This window comes from Pleurodeles waltl, chromosome 3_1 (genome assembly GCF_031143425.1).
Source record: "Pleurodeles waltl isolate 20211129_DDA chromosome 3_1, aPleWal1.hap1.20221129, whole genome shotgun sequence".
In the NCBI taxonomy this organism is placed as follows: Eukaryota; Metazoa; Chordata; class Amphibia; order Caudata; family Salamandridae; genus Pleurodeles; species Pleurodeles waltl.
The window spans coordinates 1722039251-1722057483 of record NC_090440.1 but is presented as its reverse complement, the minus strand read 5'-3'; the positions used below and the strand labels follow the sequence as shown (position 1 = coordinate 1722057483).

At 41.5% G+C, this 18233-nt stretch overlaps 1 protein-coding gene across 1 annotated transcript in view; it reads right to left on the bottom strand.

Annotated features, from left to right (window-relative positions):
* ABCA12 (ATP binding cassette subfamily A member 12) overlaps positions 1–18233 on the bottom strand; it is a 507999-nt gene that overhangs the window by 283573 nt on the left and 206193 nt on the right. Inside the window, exons 11-12 of the mRNA XM_069225635.1 lie at positions 16861–16981; positions 4327–8085 (exon numbers count right to left, since the gene is read on the bottom strand). Coding sequence (XP_069081736.1) covers positions 4327–8085; positions 16861–16981 — 3880 coding nt within the window. The remainder of the gene's footprint in view (positions 1–4326; positions 8086–16860; positions 16982–18233) is intronic.

Sequence of the window (18233 nt, the reverse complement as noted above, 5' to 3'; positions counted from 1 at the left end):
AGGCTGTGTGTCGTTTTCTGGCAGGCTGTGCGTCGGATTTCGCCGCACAAGGAGTCCTTCTTGTAGAGATTAATTCTTTGTGGTCCTGAGACTTCAGGTAACAGGAGGCAAGCTCTATCCAAGCCCTTGGAGAGCACTTCTTCACCACAGCCAGAGAGCAGCAAGGCAGCAGGGCAACAGCAAGGCAGCAGTCCTTCACAGAAAGCAGACAGGTGAGTCCTTTGAGTAGCCAGGCAGGTCTTCTTGGCAGGATGCAGGTTCTGGTTCAGGTCCTCTTCTCCAGGAAGTGTCTGAGTTGGTAGGGGCAGAGGCCCTGTTTTTATACCCAAGTGTCCCTTTGAAGTGGGGGAGACTTCAAAGTGTGGCTTAGAAGTGCACCAGGTCTCCTTTCAGTTCAATCCTGTCTGCCCGGGTCCCAGTAGGGGGTGTGGCAGTCCTTTGCGTGATAGCAGGCCCTCCACCCTCCCAGCACAGGAAGACCCATTCAAAATGCAGATGTATGCAAGTGAGGCTGAGTATCCTGTGTTTGGGGCGTGTCTGTGTGAATGCACAAGGAGCTGTCAACTGAACCAACCCAGCCAGACTTGAATTGTAAGGCACAGAAAGATTTAAGTGCAGAGAAATGCTCCCTTTCTAAAAGTGGCATTTCTAAAATAGTAATATTAAATCCAACTTCACCAGTCAGCAGGATTTTGTATCACCATTCTGGCCATACTAAATATGGCCTTCTTACTCTTTTCAGATCAGCAGCTACCACTCAAACAATGTATGAGGGCAGCCCCAATGTTGGCCTATGAAGGGAGCAGGCCTCACAGCAGTGTAAAAACAAATTTAGGAGTTTTACACTACCAAGACATGTAAACTACACAGGTACATGTCCTGCCTTTTACGTACACAGCACCCTGCCCTATGGGTTACCCAGGGCACACCGTAGGGGTGGCTTATATGTAGAAAAAGGGGAGTTTTAGGCTTGGCAAGTACTTTTAAATGCCAAGTCGAATTGGCAGTGAAACTGCACACACAGGCCTTACAATGGCAGGCCTGAGACAAGGTTAAGGGGCTACTTAAGTGGGTGGCAGAATCAGTGCTGCAGGCCCACTAGCAGCTTTTGATCAACTGGCCCTGGGCACATATAATGCACTCTACTAGGGACTTATAAGTAAATGAAATAGCCCAATTGGGTATGATCCAATGTAACCATGTTTAAAGGTAGAGAGCATATGCACTTTAGCACTGGTTAGCAGTGTCTAAAAACCAGCAAAAACAGTATCTTAAAAGTAGAGGGAGGCAGGCAAAAAGTTAGGGGTGACCACCCTAAGGCTGTTAGGTCTAACACTATATGACTGGGGTAGAAACAGACAAGTCAAGTCGATTCCTCTGAAAGGCCTTTAGGGCTGAGGTAGTATGTTGTTCTTTTGGTACACCCAGGACCACTAGTGTCTGACATACAGGTAAAGGCACTAGAAAGAAAAGTAGTGCAAATTTCTCGTTAGTCGCAAAGTAAGTCAGTGTCCCCGGAAGTAGGGCTGGAACAGTCAGTCACATTGTAGCTTCGGAAACAATATCATGATAGGTCAGTGCATCTGTAGATACAGACAATTAGGCGTGCAGTTGGTCACAAAATCCACTGGTATCACAGAAAGAGGCATAGAACAGGGTCAAAGTCAGGAACATAACAGGTTGATGGCTGAAAGAGGTTGGCATGGCTAAGCATAGTTAGTCATCTTTCCTGCCAGTAGTTATTGAAGGCTAATAGGACTGATGTTGTATCAGTAGCACACAAGAATAAAGTGTGTGGAGCTATAGGGTTAGAGGTTGTGCAGGTTCACCAGCATGCCAAGGCAATACCACTGGATGACTGGCAGAGCATGGGTATAGACAGTTGCATATTAAGTCGGTGCATCTGTAGTCCAAAAGGTCTGGATGAGGGATAGCCACATGTCAGATGTGTGTCTCTGAGGGTAGAGAGCATTTCATTCAATATAGTGACTTGTGAAAAGTATATGTGCCTGTTCAAACCACCTGCCAGTATACCTAATAGCTGTATCAATATGTATATTCATAAGTCTTCCTTTCCCTCTGTCTTGAATTTACCTTTGAGTACTGCAATCTTAGATGCTCTTGACTTTGAGTACTGCAATCTTAGATGATCTTTAAAAAGGCTCATCCACACTCTTACCTGGTTTCATGAGGCTCTGCCTTGTTAGCTTGGAGATTAGTTGGCTTGGCTAGTTTCTTCAAATCTCCAACATTATAACCACTGCATGAGCATTTCATACACATTCTTCCCCTTTTGTTTCATAATCTTGCATGCATGTATATATATGTTATATATGTGTGTGTGTATACATATATACACACACACATATATTAGAGGTCTTCAGAGGGGTTTAGCTTTGTCTAATGAGAGTGAAACATGTGTCAGGGGTTACTCTTACTCATTCCAGGTTGGCTTGAATGGTATTTTATCAGTCCAAAGCTGTAATACTGTGCCTGGAGTGATGAATGGCTTTTGTCATTTTACAGCTCAGCAAGGATGACACTGTGTAAATCCTATGCTTACAGATTTTGCTGTACAAAGGGCAAAAGACTTTGTCCCTATCTAGTTCGGCGTGGATAGCACTGTGCTGATCCTATGCTTAAAAACTTTGCTAGATAAAGAGACATTTGAGGTGAGCAAATCTAGATTGTCGCTGGTATTGCAGGGTGCTCCTTACTGGAGCTGCTCTCCACCTAAACTTGGGAATTACCCAGAGTTCTCTTTTCTTTTTTGCATATATATAAATATAGATGTAGACTTATATGGAGAGAGCGAAAGAGAGAAAGATGGAATGGCATGGTTAACCATGGAACATGGTCCAATGTTGCTATCGAAAGGTCCTGCTGGCACATATTATTATTATTATTTATTTATAAAGCGCAACCATCATCCCGTAGGGACATCCCAGTGCTAGACCAAACACACAGAAACTCTGCAAACTCCATGCCACTAAAGGGGTAAAGACAGGTCTTCAAGTGTTTAACAAATGCAAGGATGTGAGGCGAATTTCCAGAGGTAGGGAATTCCAAGCAAGTGCTGCTTAATGACAATAAGAGCAGCCACCCATTCTGGCTTTCATGACTCGTGTACTGCGCTTCAAGGCTTGATGAGAGCAGGGCAGCACTATGGTGGGTTTGTAGAAAGACACTATGCCACGCAGTATCGCTGGCCCAGACTTATGAGCATAGGACTAAAACCACGAGGTTCAATGCTGAGTGGTTTGTAAATGTTACCAGAACCCTAAAATGGCAATATAGGGCCATATTACACAAGTTACTCATTGTTCTTTTGTGTATTGAAAAAGCAGTTTTCTTCTAAGTGTAGCTCTCAATGGACACTGGTTGGAATTAGTATGTTTAGGTTTTGTTTCAATTGTTGATAGAACAGTGGACAATGTTGAGTGCCACTAGCTTTATGGAATTCTGTGACTTTGGCATTTAATGCATAATTAGGGATTACCACAATTGTCTCATAATTTACATGACTTGTGGGTTTCACAAAATCTTTGTTTCTAGCTCAAATAGATGAACAAAAATACTGTCAAAAAATGTGCCGCATAATTTGTACTTTTTGCTACATAATTTAGATAGCCTTGCTGCATAGTTCGGTCCTTCATACTTTTTCATACTGCATAATCCTATTTGCCATCAAAATGACTCAGCAGAGTGGTTTGGGGGCTGTGATTATGATGATGAAGCCCATATTTCATGGGGAACCTTTTAATATTTTCTCTGTTTCTTGGTTCCATGTAAAGTACGGGTTTATACTGTTGCAATTTGCACAACTCAAGCACAAAAATGTGATACACATACATATATGTGTGTGTAAAAGGTACATATGTGGAGTTAAGGATAGTAAATTAATAATTTCCTATATTTACTTACCTCGATGGTATAGTGGTAGGTGGCAGTTTATAACCTGGGGTCGACATGTTTGTAGGTCGATGTCAAAATCTTAATTTTCTGGCAGCACGCCATTCATATTAAGGTTTTAAGCTACTAAAACAGTAGGCTGCATTGCTATGTATTTTTGCACTTGCTTTAAGCCTTAGAAAGCATTTTTCAGATTTAATTACCGTGAAGATAAGGTGGCTTCAAGTGGAATACAACAGGAAGACAGGCCTATAGTAAGTTTTCCATAAAGATCAACCCACAGTCTCTTAATTTCCAGCAGGGCTAGAGAGGATCTGCTCTTTGTTGTTCAAGGCTACAAACACACATTTCAGATTCTAAAACATGTTTTTATACATGGGCCACTCAAAACAACAATCTTACAATGTGACTTACCGGCCTCCTACACTGTTTTCATCGGGTGAGTTGTAGTTGCTATGGAAGAGCATTTGCAATATGTTGGAAGCAGAGGAGATGCCTCCCACGGCAGAAGTGGCATTAATGGTTTTCAGAAGCTCTCTTAAAATACTGGCAGTCCAGAAAATGGCTTTTTCACCAACTGTGATGCCACTTGCATTGGATGATGTGTCGTTTTGTATGATGTGAATCAAGGAGAAGAGGTCTCGAAGTGCTGGGTTTGTTCCAAGTTGACTAGCAATCTTTATTTCATCAATGACCTCAATCAGCGGTCTAAAAAGCTCAGACACAGTCTGCATTATGTACCCATTGCTGAAACTTTGGCCACTCAGCATGGCTTCTTGGAGGGCTGCAAAGAGGTTTTCAGTGACATTTAGGTACTTGAATATGTTTCCTGGAGCCAGAGATGTTGAAAGGAGAATGCTTCTAAGTATCTTTAATCCGTCCTCCGGCACGGAAAATGAAATGTTTGTGCTTAAAAAGCTGCAGGTCCATAAGCTTAAATTGGATAGCAATCCATTATTTGTTGAAGCCTGTGTTTGATTGAAAATTATGCGGTCAATTAAATAAGAAAACAGTTTGCACTGTGAGATGGCAGCTGAACTCAGTGTCACGTTGTGCATGTTTGTTAAGTCTAGTAAGCCTAAAGTCTGTATATCATAGAGAACACTTACGAAGAATTCATAAACTTGCTCAGCTTCTTGCCCTATTTTGTTCCTTGCTAAATCAACAGCACTTTTTAAGGCTTCTAAATTGTTAACCAGAGCATCTATTTCTGTTGAATTCCAATCTGTTCTCAAAATGGTGTTTACAATGCTCCAGACTGTTGAAAACTCAAACAACTCAGATGAGTTTGACCACTGAAAGAACAGTTCATAAATTGTATTATTCCAATATGGATGACCATGCATGAAACCTAGAATCTGTGTAATCGTATTGGACCAATTGGTTTGTTTGCTCAATGAGCCATGTAACAATAGGTTTGCCTGATTGTAAATGAAGGTGATCACAACATGGAAAGGATTGGAGTGGTTTAGGCATATGTTGTCTACAAGGTTTAGAATTTGGGAATTGGGTGTTATGCATGAGATGTGGCTTTCTGGTACTTCTTCGGAAATGGAAGTGAGGGTTTCATACATGACTTGAATCCAGGGTCCCTTGATTCCAGACAGATTACTAATTTTCAGAAGGACACTGATTGAGAGTCGCAAAGATTTGATAATGCATGCCATGAACTCCCCTACAGCATTTGCTTGTCCAAGCTCAAAGTTAGTACTGAATTCATTTGACAGTCCAATTATCTGCACGATGAGTCGCAGAGTTTCCCCAAGGGTTTGGTTTAGCGTGGTGCCATTTTCAAATGGCATCACTGTGAAAGGCATCTGGCAATCTGTTTCTGCCATAGACTCATTGAGCGTCTTGTTTTGAAAGATGACTTGACTTATTATGTGAAGAGCATCCTTGACAGAGCAAGTCCTAGGATTTGCCTCGCTTGTATTCTCACCTAAAAAGGGATGGATTGCTGAAAACAAGATGTTCAGCAGTTCTGATTCAAATGATGAGGCATTCTGCAAAACAGTCCCATTCCTGTCCTTCACCAACAGGTGTGTGAAATGATAGAGTCTCTGAAATATTTCCTTACTTGCAGCTGCTTTTTTTGTTTCATGAAGGATGCTTGTTCCTTCTGCAAACAATGCATACACTACATGAGCAGTCTCATTATCAAAACTAGGATAGAGGGCATTGCTGTCAGGGCCCAAAGCTGCCAAGTGCTGCATCAGATACTTCAGAACTTGAATTATATTGTCTATAGATCTGAGCACAACATTGGTTTCTGATTGATTTACACCAAATTCCTGTAGAAGTGTCAATGCCAACTGCAGAACTCTTTGCACATCTTCAGTTTTAAGGGCAAGCCAAGGTAATGATAGACCTTCATTACTGGGAAACAGCATTCCAAGTGCAGCCTGCTTTGTATTAAGGAACAGTTGAAGCTGCTGGATGTGATCTTGAAAAAGAAATCTCAAAATACTAAGAAGATCTGGTAACCCACTTAACTCACCGAGTGTATTTGAAAGGTATTCTGTGAAGTTCCAACTGTTGGTTGTAGAGTTTTCTGCAATTAGCAGTGTAATTTTGTACATGTGGTAAATCACATTTGAAATGTTCTGAACTTCAGTTTGGTTTGTTAGGTGGTTGAGATGCCACGCTAAAATCTGAAGCAGTATTTTAGCATTCTCAAGTGTGTCATTGATGTTAAAAAAGAAATCACTGCTCATATTATATCTGAGGGCTGCAGAGTCACTGAACTGCATCATGCCTAAGAGCACTTTCATGGTCTGACTAAGTCCATTGGATTTGTTACTCAAATTGGTTGCATTCAGAGCCAGCACAATCTCTGAGATAGAGGTGCATATTTCGAGAAGCACAGGTTCATTTTGGAAGATAATTGTTGTGAGGTTATGGAGATAGCTGAGGTGCTCATCCACTGTTGCATTACCCCCAGTTTCACTCTTCCAGTACTGAACAATTGAGCCCACAATTGAAATTCGGTCTAGTACTGGCTGAGGGAGCTGCAATGTCTGCAGAAGCTCCACAAGGGTGAGTGTGAGGTCCAAAGTGCACAGTAAAGGGTCTAATTGTGTCTTGTTGTAGCAGCTAGTAACATTTAGAACCTTATTAGACAGTTGGAGAAACTCTGTAATATTGGAGGATAAAAACATTGAAAGAGGGTTGGTGAATGTGCCCGTTTTAGCAGCCAGTTGGAACTGCACACAGTTTGAAGGTTCAGTTTTGCATACCACAATTGATTCAAGGATGTCTAGTGTAGCATTTACTACTCCTTGAAAAATGTCTTGATATTCCATTGGTATGAAGTCAGAAAAGAGAGAAAGTAAAGTAGAGGAGATGTTGCCTCCAGAGATGCCAGCATTCTGCAGATTACTTGGGTTCAGAAATGACAAAATTTCTAAGGTAATATTGCTAAAGTCTTTTGAGTTCAGTGAAAGGTGTTGGCTGCTCATTTTGATGTATGGAGTCAAAAGGGAAAGTGCTCTTTGTAGACTGTTGCCAGACAAAAGTGTGTTAAGTATCTGTTTGAGATAGACTTCACCAAGTATACTGAGATCATCTGTAACTTTCATGCTCAGAATTTGGGTGAAGAGCTTCATGGAATTTAACAGAACTTCCAGGCTTTGTGTGCTGGTGTGGTTGGCCATGAAGAAGTTTTGCACACTTTGCAATAGCTGTGTAAACTCAGGCTGGCTTAGAGTAGCGAAGACCTGAATAAGGAATGCATTGTAATTGAAAGAGCTGTTACCAGCCTGTGAGCTCAAGGACATCCAGCCTTCAATAGTTTCATTTAAGGGATGGTTGGAACCAAATGAAAAATTCTTCCAGAGCTGTGTGTTTTGAGCTGTGTTTAAAATGATTTTTAGAAGATTTGCCCAGTTATTTTCATCTACTTGCTTAATATTCTGAAGCACTGTCTGTTGGATTGTTTCCAAAAGTGTCTGCAAGGGTTCCATGTAAATGCTGCTGTAATTGAGGAAGGAGCTTTGAAATGACATGGAAAACTTCTCTTGTGTGACATTTAGAAGCAGCTTTAGGAGGTCATTCATAATCGGTGTCAGCTCCTGATTCCATGAAGGCTGGTTGGTGGGCTGAGAATTTAATGCCAGGTTAAATATTTCCTCAAGGCCATTTTTTTGAAAAAAAGCCCACCCTTGATTCAGGATTCTGTAAAAGAAAGGAAATAAAATCATGAGAATAGGCCATCTGATGAGATTTTACTTTCATAGCCCCTGACTTCTCTTTTCTGTAAAAGCTCCTAGATAGATACCCGTTCCCATGGATCAGTACCACGATCAAGCTGCAGAGCTTAGTTTCTAAGACACATAACCAAAACTGATGTACCATAGTTCACACTACAAAGTGCATGCAACTCTTACAACACAGCTCCCAATCACCACATGCCATGGCCCAACTAGACATAGATGTACCTTTAGAAATAATTTCATTTCAGCCATGTTCCACATGTAAATTCTGAGACGATTCATGGATGACACAGATTTATTTCATGATGAACTACCCTCCAGATTTAAAAAGACAACATTCCACTTGCTTAATATTCCAGGTTATTTTATAAAAACTCTACAATTTAAAGGAAAGGGGTTCTCTTCGGAGTGAACAGGCAAAGGTGCACGTTCACAAGTTAAGTTATGTACCATCATTTTATTTACATCCATTAGTTACTGATGAAAGTTCAACTCAACTGATACTGAACCAGCTAAATAAGTGCATATATATATATATATATATATATATATATATATATATATATATAAATGTGTGTGTGTGCATATATATATAAACATTTGAATGGATGTCCTTGCTATATAAGGACCAACAATACTGAGCTGTTCACACTCACATTCTACACCCATCCTAATATTGTTACTGGAGTGTCTCCTCATTGCTGGCAGTTGTTGCTGCTGCTACATATTTATGCAGTGGGCAGTATCTTGATACTCAAACTGGCCTCTCATCACACAACACAAAGGACATAGAAATAAAGAGAAAGAGATATCTGACCTATGGGAGCGCCATTTCACTAACCTGTGAATCCTCATGTACAAGGCAGATACCCCGCCCATGGGCTATCACCGTGATCCCTACTAAACTGTGTATGCTCTTTTAGCAGAAAACACTTAGGTGATCAATAAATTTGGATGCTATCTTCCAGACAGACAACCTAGCACACACTAAAAGCACTAAAACGATGCCAAACAGAGGTATAGGCATAATAAAATCAATACTACGTCTGTGCATACTCAAACCTTAAGTAATGCTACGTTTTGGCATGATTATACATCTCTGAAGTCTTGAACGTTGCGTTAACTGGTATATCTATGTTGAGGGCTGGTAACCAAACATGGTACTGCAAATGCAATCGCCAGGCTAAGCTATTTGTTTCGCCTGATTTTACTATATGCACTATATGAGTACTGATATTCACAGCACAATGCAATGTAGTGATTGATGAACACGTATAGATGGCCACACCAATACAACCCTCATTACAACCAATACGAGGATGCAAACTCTCCTCAAGTACAATAATGATGAGCCAGTTCTTTTACAGGATGGATTGTGGGCCTCACAATCAAAGGAATAAAAATAAATGGCCAATCAATGCTATTCAATTCACTTTTTAGGTTGAGCCTAGGCAGCGCACATGCGCTGTCTGGAAATCCTGTTGTTAGGGGAATAGGCATTTGGTCCCTCCTGCCATTGCCTGCCACTTCCAATAGGGTGAAGGCAGTGTCATACTTGTTGTGCTGCCTCCTAAGTGGTCTGGCAGCCAATACGTCATTTCCTGTACTTGGCCGAGGAGCACCAGCCAAGTACAGTTTACGTACGCCTTGAATCATTTTCTGTTGTTTGGATGGACTATTTTTCTTTGTTTCTTGCCTCTCGTGTTTGTCACTGAGCACTTGTGTTCATGTGCGCAGTTCGTTTTCCGTGTTCACTTGGTCCTTAGTTTACATAAGCAGTAATTACAAGTAGTTGTGTTGTACCTGTGTTTTGTAATTTTTTTTGTTGCTTTATATCGCATGAAATCGACCTAGTAATGAATCTTCAACAGCGGCTCTCCCAGCACAGCAGAAGAGCTGATACTACAATATTCACTGCACTCGGGGAAACTCACCCCATAATGCTTTGCAGGCAAATCCCAATACTACAATATTCACTGCACTCGGGGAAACTCACTCCATAATGCTTTGCAGGTATTCATTTTAAAATACATTTCAGAAAGTTGTGGTCCTAGGGCAATAGGACCACCCCCAAAACATTTATAATGATGTTCTGTTTCTGTTAGGCAATCTTGTGGGTCACACTAGGTGAGAGGGGACCCTAATATCATAACCTCTTCCTCCATTCAATGAACAATTACATTTTCTCATAGCTAAAACGTTTTTTTTTTTTTTTTTTTACAGTTGAGAGGAGTTTGTGTTATAAGAGCCTTGTTTGTAATATTGTATTGATAGTCTTGCTTGGCCTGCGCTTTGCTCTGTCTGGGTTGAAGAATGATCAGGTCATCAAGCAATAACCAGTGGTACTGCACCGTCTGTTGTTGACTCTTCAGGAACATCTAGACCAGAGGTATTGTACCTTCTGCTATGGACCAGTGGTACTGCACATTCTGCTGTTGACTCTACAGGGACATCTAGTAATGACCTGTAACACTGCACCCTTGTGTCACTGACTTGACAGTTAATTGATATTTAAAAGGCCTGCTAGGCCTGAAAATGTGTTATACACTATGCCCTTAAGGGGCTGATTATATGATTACACTGCAATATTCTTTATCAGTCTTTTTTATGTGATTATGCCCTCTAGGGGCTGAATATATGTTTATATGACCATGTTTCTTCCAAATACTATTTTTACTGTGGTGCTCTGTAGGGGCTGTTCATATCATTACAGTCTAACAATAATTGTATGAAGGAATGCACAAATACAGTTTATTTCTGATGAAGGTTTAATTTGCTGCATGTATAAGGTCCCACATGTGAGGTTGTCATTATCATTTACAACGCCAACAGCTGTAACTCTTGCTAATGCAAGACCTATTGCAATGCTTGTTAAAACTTATATTGACTACAAACTATAGGAACAACGTTGAAGAGGACCCTGGGAAACTCCAGTCCTAGAAGGTCTAGTGCCATGAATCATCCTCTCTCTGCAGAAGCACAAAAACAAGTATGTGTCCACCAGAAAATAATATTCCCAGTAGGAAACAATAGATACACATCAGAAAAATGTTTAGCCACAGCAGAAATGGTGATCTTATACATTTTGCTTTAGTTGAAATAAACCCCATCATATATTTCGTGCACAGTGAAGTAGCCCCATTTCTACATACTGTGCCCAAAGATATAGGGGGTCATTCTGACCCGGGCGGGCGGCGGTCGCCGCCCACCTGGCGGGAACCGCCAAATGGCCGCCCGCGGTCCAAAGACTGCGGGGGCCATTCTGACTTTCCCGCTGGGCCAGCGGGCGCCCGCCAAGCGAGCGCCCACCGGCCCAGCGGGAAAGGGCCTGCAACACAGAAGCCGGCTCCGAATGGAGCCGGCGGTGTTGCAGGTATGCGACGGGTGCAGTAGCACCCATTCTGACCGCCGCGGTCAGAATGGGCAATGAAGCACCGCCAGCCTGTTGGCGGTGCTTCCGTTGCCCGCGGCCCTGGCGGTCTTGGACCGCCAGGGTCGGAATGAGGGCCATAATGTCAAACAATGCTCCAATACAGTTGAATAGCTAACCAAAATTGCTTTGCCAGAAAATAATATCACCTGAAGCACTGACCAATTAGTGAACTATAAACTATATATGATTAAAAATAAGGATAATAACTTTAGTGTCTAATGCCTGAAGTTGGTGTATTGTTAGCACCGCAATGGCTACTGATTTATGGGTTATGCAGCAATTTGACATTTAGTTTCAAATACTATTTCAGTGCAGCTATTTAGGTGCAGCAATACACTAATCACCCAAAACGTGGTTCTTCTACTTCTATTACCCTCTGTCTAATCTTTTTTCTACCCCTCTGGCCTCTGATCTGAGTTCATATTAAAAAGCTGACAAAAAATCTAAGAAGACATTTAATAACAATGTTGTATTCTAATATCTCTTAGAGCGTTCATCATTCCTCTATAAAGAGGAGCTGTAACATGGCTTTGTGATGACAAACCAAAGTGCGCAATAATTAACAGGACTCAGGGTCCCCATGGATCTGTAAATGAAAGAAAATAATTTCGCAGTGTCCATATATTTGTTGGTTTTGCTGATATTATGACAGTGCACTGTGACACTGATATTCAGTGCCAAGTATGTGTGCTCTGACCCTAAATGTATTGTTTAATTAGTTATCTTTACTGGTTTACTTTCTGAAAAGGCCCACATTCAGTTGGTGCGAGAACTGCACCAGTGGCACTAAAGATAAATATGATAGGTAGGAAGCAGTGCATATTTACACCACTTATCTTTCTGAGTAAAGTATTTGACCCCAGACATCACTATTGTGTCCTGTTTAGGCTACAGTTTTAAACCACTGCAGCAACATACAACAAGGAAAAGTGTTTATCTATTAATTAAAAAACTAATTTTATACTGAGGGATTGATGTGTGGTTTGATGGACAGTACTCTGTCTGTTAGAGTGGTGAGGGACATTATTAATATCCATCAGATTTAGAAATAACCACTTTACCAGGGGTCATTTCTCTACATTGAAAGGCATAGCTTTCATAGTGGTTTCTTTCAACATACAAAACGTTTGGTGAACAGCTGCTGTCGGTTTCAACAGCTGTTCACCAAACCTTTTTAAAAGTGTTTTTTCAGAAACAAACTTGCAAAGCAGGAGTTTGTTTCTGAAAGATAAAAAAAACTAATGACCTCATTACCCTAGGAAAATGTTCCCGGCGTGTGGGGGGGGGGCAGTATTTTTTTTTCTGTCCCTTACCACCAGGTTTTTTCCAGCAATGATGGACAGAAAAAAAACATTACACCATCCATTCTTTCGATGGCCCCCTACTCCATCAGAATACGTTTTCAAGTGATAGAGCCAACGGGGGCACCATAAGTGGATCACTTAAGGCCTGCCCCTCTCTAAATGAGGCGGGTGGACTGAGGGTTTGGCAGACAGCATACTCTGTAGGATTTGAAATGGAGTACCCTGCCTGTCAAGCTCTAAATGAGGCCCTGAGTTATGGTCTTTGCTTAGATGCGCAAAAGCAATTAAATTTTTCAGGTATGGTCACCAGATCACACAACAGACACCATAACTCACACCTCCTTCCATGTTGTTCTCTTGATAGCTCTTTGTTTCGGTGGCACTGGCAAATTGATATTTTGAGCTTTGCAGGCGGCACAGCTTATGGCGTGTGTTGTGGGTGTTGATAGCCATAAGCGGCAAATTTTATTGATATTTATGTTTGAGCCAGACCCAACACTTTATATTTTTTCAGTGAATTTCATTTGTTTTATATGACATACTTAATTTCTCAACCCTGTGTTCCACAGACTTTTGCTGTGCACAGTTGGGTTCGGTTGATGGACTTGACCTGCACCAAGGCCCTTCGCCTGTCCTGACACAGCATATCCAACCCCTGCCAGCAGCCCAAGCCCTGGGGCCAGACAATCATTCTGGTGCCTCCTCTTACCTGTGAAACCTTTTTTCGCGGCATAAAAGTTGCGAAACATAATCAATTTATGAATCATTCACAATTCTGACACCTAAAATAGCAGCTACTGGGATCACAATTCCCTTTTGATTTATGAATAGTGCACCACTTTCTATGTTTTCCTCAAGGTGGGGAACTCGAGTTTTTCACACCTCTGGGTACCCACAGCACCCCATAGGATAAGTTTTCATCCCCACTTAACTTCTCTGCATCTTCATAGATCTGCATGAAAATAGGCATGCCAGATCTTATTTGGCAATGCCAAGAGACTGTCAAATATGGTGCAAATACATATACGAGGTGAAATGGTATAGGCAATTAAAAAAAACGCATTTTCAGTGTAAAGGGATGCCGATTCATATTTGAAAGGTGATACCTGCCACTGTGTAAGAAAATATATATTCACAGAAAAAAAGTTGCCAAAAGTTGTCATTGTGTGCTCCAAGTTCCATTTTCCCTTCCTAGTAATAGAAAAAACCTTTTTTCTAACTTTCCCTGGAAAAAAATGTAAAAACATAATTTTCAATGTTTTGTGTAGCTTGAGAGCAAACTAGAATTAAAACAAGTTTGGCTGACTGCCTTTCATGCACAGACTGCAATTACAACCCTAATACGGTGTGAAATGCTGTCCTCGTGGAGGACAATGCAGCCTCATCTAAGAGCAGGATGGCTGAAGTGATGTAAATACTGACCAGTTATGAAGGATGAGCCAACACTATGGGTACAGGAACAAATAGCAACACAAAGAAGTGCCATAAAAGCCTCCTCTTTCAAATGAAAAGAAATAACTCAGCTGCGGAGCCCTTTCCCACGGTCAACTCTGTCTGCATCATTAGGAAATACCGGTTTCAGGGACGGGGGGTATTCCCTCCTTTCCTTAGTGGTGGACCTGAAAGTGGATGCCAGCTCTTGCTTGGGAAGGCTAGTGCCATCGCAAAAGAGATACTCTTTTGCAATGTTTGAGAAAGTTGAGTGGTAAAAATAAGTTTGTTTTTCCATGAGAAAGCTGTCAGGATTGGACAAAGGTGACTCACTGATTACTGGCTAGTGCACAGGATATGAATGGCATCTCATCGCCACCACCTATGAACATTCCTGAGCCCAGAAGAACACCTGAAGGAAGAAAGGAGAATTCTGCCCGACTGCTGAAGAAATAAGGCTGAATAGCACCTAATATTCAGGATCAATCATCTGGCTGGTAACCTGTTCACCGCTACAGGTGCACAAAAAGCATGGAATGGCTCCATCTTTGAAAAAGATCCAGCTAGCCAGTTGTGAGTGTACTGCATTAGATCTTGTGAGATATTTAGCAGGACAGAGACCTGTCGCTTAGAGGTCTCATCTCCTCACGTTGTGGTCCTGTAGAAAAGACCAAGAGGGGCTTTCCCATCATCAGAAAAGAATGGACTCTTACTTGTAGCAAGAAGAAGTGGTAGAGAGGTCCACTTCATGCTTGGAGTTGTGCCCAGAGTCTGACAGAAGAGTACCATGAATAATGAAGGCATTGGAGCATACCAGTGTGAAAGATCATTGACTCTGTACTTGGCCTACAGGCCTCTACAAAACAGAACAGTGTGCTGCTAACTCTGCATGTTTTTGTTTTTGGTATAGAGTGGCCTCTGCTGACCTTTTCTAAGCAATGCACATAGACTCACAATTACCTTTACCGGCATTTTTAAAATGTTGCTTTAAAACATAAAAAATCCATACTTCTAGTTCATCTAATCCATTTTAACCATTTTTGTGACTTTTGGTTAATACGTTTAAAACAACTTTTCCTAACTTGTTTGGGAATCATGTTCTTAAATTGATTATCACTGGCACTGTTTGAATGTAGTACATATTGCCAGTGGCGGCTCCTACTTTAGGGCAGAAGAACGTTGCCCCCCCCACCAGCAGCAGAAGCTGCAAAACCTTTAACAATCAAAACGATAATAAACCACAGGGGCGGGGCCACAGGTGTGACGAGCAGTGAGGAGAGTGCACTGTGCGCTCCTCTCAGTGCGCATGTGATGTTGGCCGGCCGTCTCGGGCCGGTCAAACACACATACCCAGTAGGCTCTCACCAGCCCAGCAACATAGTTGCTGGGCTGGAGAGAGCATGCACAGGCTCCCAATCTGCCTCGGAGCACCCTGGCTGGGCACTATCAGCCAATGCTGACGCTGCTCTGAGCAGCATCAGGATTGACCACAGGACAGGCTGGGAGCCTGTGCTTGCAGTGACGGGAGAAAGCGGGGCAGCGAAGCGGATCAGGTAAGTTTTTATTTTTTTTAATTATTTTTTTAATTACATTTTACACACTCCCACCCTCACCCCTTGCCCCACCCCCGTGCGTCGCACTCACCCCGCCGCTTGTGAGCAAAGCGAGCCATGACTGCATAATGCTCTGACAATTGCTTGTTGCCATAGCTGCCAGGGGTAAAGCATGGACTCCCTGTGAATTGGGTTGTAATGTAATCAGATTGTGTTTATTAGTTTGGTAGGGATAAAACCTCCCAAATAACCCAATTTCTCACACCAGGGTCCAGTTCAAGAACAGTCCCTCATATACAATTTTGATTACATGTCTCAAATGACCTCTTCAGCTCATCTACATCTAGGCAGTTGCCCGTTACAGTATTGTGAACACTGTGAGGTAGCAAGGCAGTTTCCAACCAAACCATTAAAACAGGAGCTTTTAATTGTAAACCGTGGTTGAATTTACTGTGAGAGAACACGCTAGAACACATTGTGATGTTCCAACATCAACTTACTAATGTGATAGTCATATTAAATTAAGAGACTTATCTTCATAATGCCCTCTCCTGTATTAATTCTCCTGCTCTTTTCATAATGCTTATTATTTGAACTGTTACAGTAATTTTCAACCCTTCAAATTTCACATGCATTTAATATAACCTTCTCCTTTAAAAAATGCAATTGCTACATGGATACCCCATTTAAGAATGCCATTACTGCTATTTGGACAGACATTAACACCTACCCAGGACCACTTACTTACAATGTGTTTCATAGCATCACCCTAAGTAAATTTTGTTGCTCATATTTTCATAAAATGATGGTTTTAGCTTGTGTATATGTGTTATATAACGCTTAGAATCCTCCTTATGTTAACAAGTAAGTGGGTTGGCCTGTTGGGAAATAGTCATTTGTGGCATATCAGAGAATTTTCCCAGTTCTACCTATTGAGAAACTTTGCCCAGTCCTACTTATTTTTTAATCTGGCCGTGGGTACGTCAGTCTTCATTGCATGATGTGTAATTCCTTACCTCTGCACTGCTGTGTGGTTCTGCATTGCTGTCTGTACTGCAGTCACTGCACTCTGATAAAACTGTTGCCAGAGAGTGCTGTCCTCACACACCACATCCATGGAAGAGATGTCAAGGGAACCTGTGGGCGACATGTGTGAAATTCATATCTTGATCACCTAGTACACAAAACCCTCAAATATTCGGCAAAGATAGTTCAATGGCACTTGAAAAAGACGCTTCTACTGCAACGAGCTAGTGATTATACAAACTAGACTTTGAGAAGCATCATTACTGCATTCATCATAAGGCTGGCACTATGTAGTTTATTTCCAACATGTTTACAGCATTAAAGACACTAACCAGGTGGTCTCTTGGCGCTCTCCCGACGGAAGCAAACAAAAAGTGCGGGTGAGGGGAGTGCAGGATGGGGATTGTTCAATGGAGAGAAACGCCATACGCACATGTCATTTGAAATAGAGAGTTCCAAATGGAAGTAGCGAGGACAGATAGAGCAATGGCACAACACCAGACTTTGCAGTGACAGAAGATGTACACAAGGAGCTGATGGTTGAATCATAGAGCCTCTTTCTGACTACTTATGTTTATATTTCTGGGCGAAGAACAGGAGGCCTTGTTGGTGTTAGGACCAGTGCACAACACCAAAGCATATTCTTTGGAAACTGCAAATAAAGAGTAGTGAAAAACTAAAGCATAGGCTGTTACCACTGTTCTGCCTGAAGAAGATGAAAACGCTGACAAAGGTGACTGTCTCAATAACGTGCAGGTAGCACATTATTTTATGCAGTGAGTTTGCAGTTAGAAGAAATGGGAAATTGGTGCCTGGCTTATCTGGGGGTCTTAAGAGATTTTGGCAATGAAGAGGAAACCAAAGTCGTTGACTTCAGAAGCATTGTGTTAAACGGTCCAGTGCAAGGAAGCCAAAACTATGTGTGAGAGAGGTCACAGAAGTAATTGAAGGCCAGGAATTTGGTCTCAAAATTAGCATCATCTGCAAAGCAAAAAGCAAAGGTATTTTTATTCACATTTCTGTAAACTACTTTGATTTGCTTGAGCCCTATATTTTTTAGAATGATCATGTCAAAAGAAGTCTCATACTGGTAACTTTCATCAGCAATAAATATTCATATTGGTGTGGCTTGGTAATACTGAGTCCCAAATATCACCATGATAGAATATCATTACAACAATACTGAGGAACAAAATATTGAAAGTTATGTTTCTATACATTTTCTATACCTAACTCCACATTTACTTACCATGTTGATATATATATCTTCAAGGTACATTGATGTGGATTTAGGAACAGTAAATCCTTATATCCCTCTGTTCGATATTTTGTCCCTTTGTATGGGGCATTCATTATTCCTTTC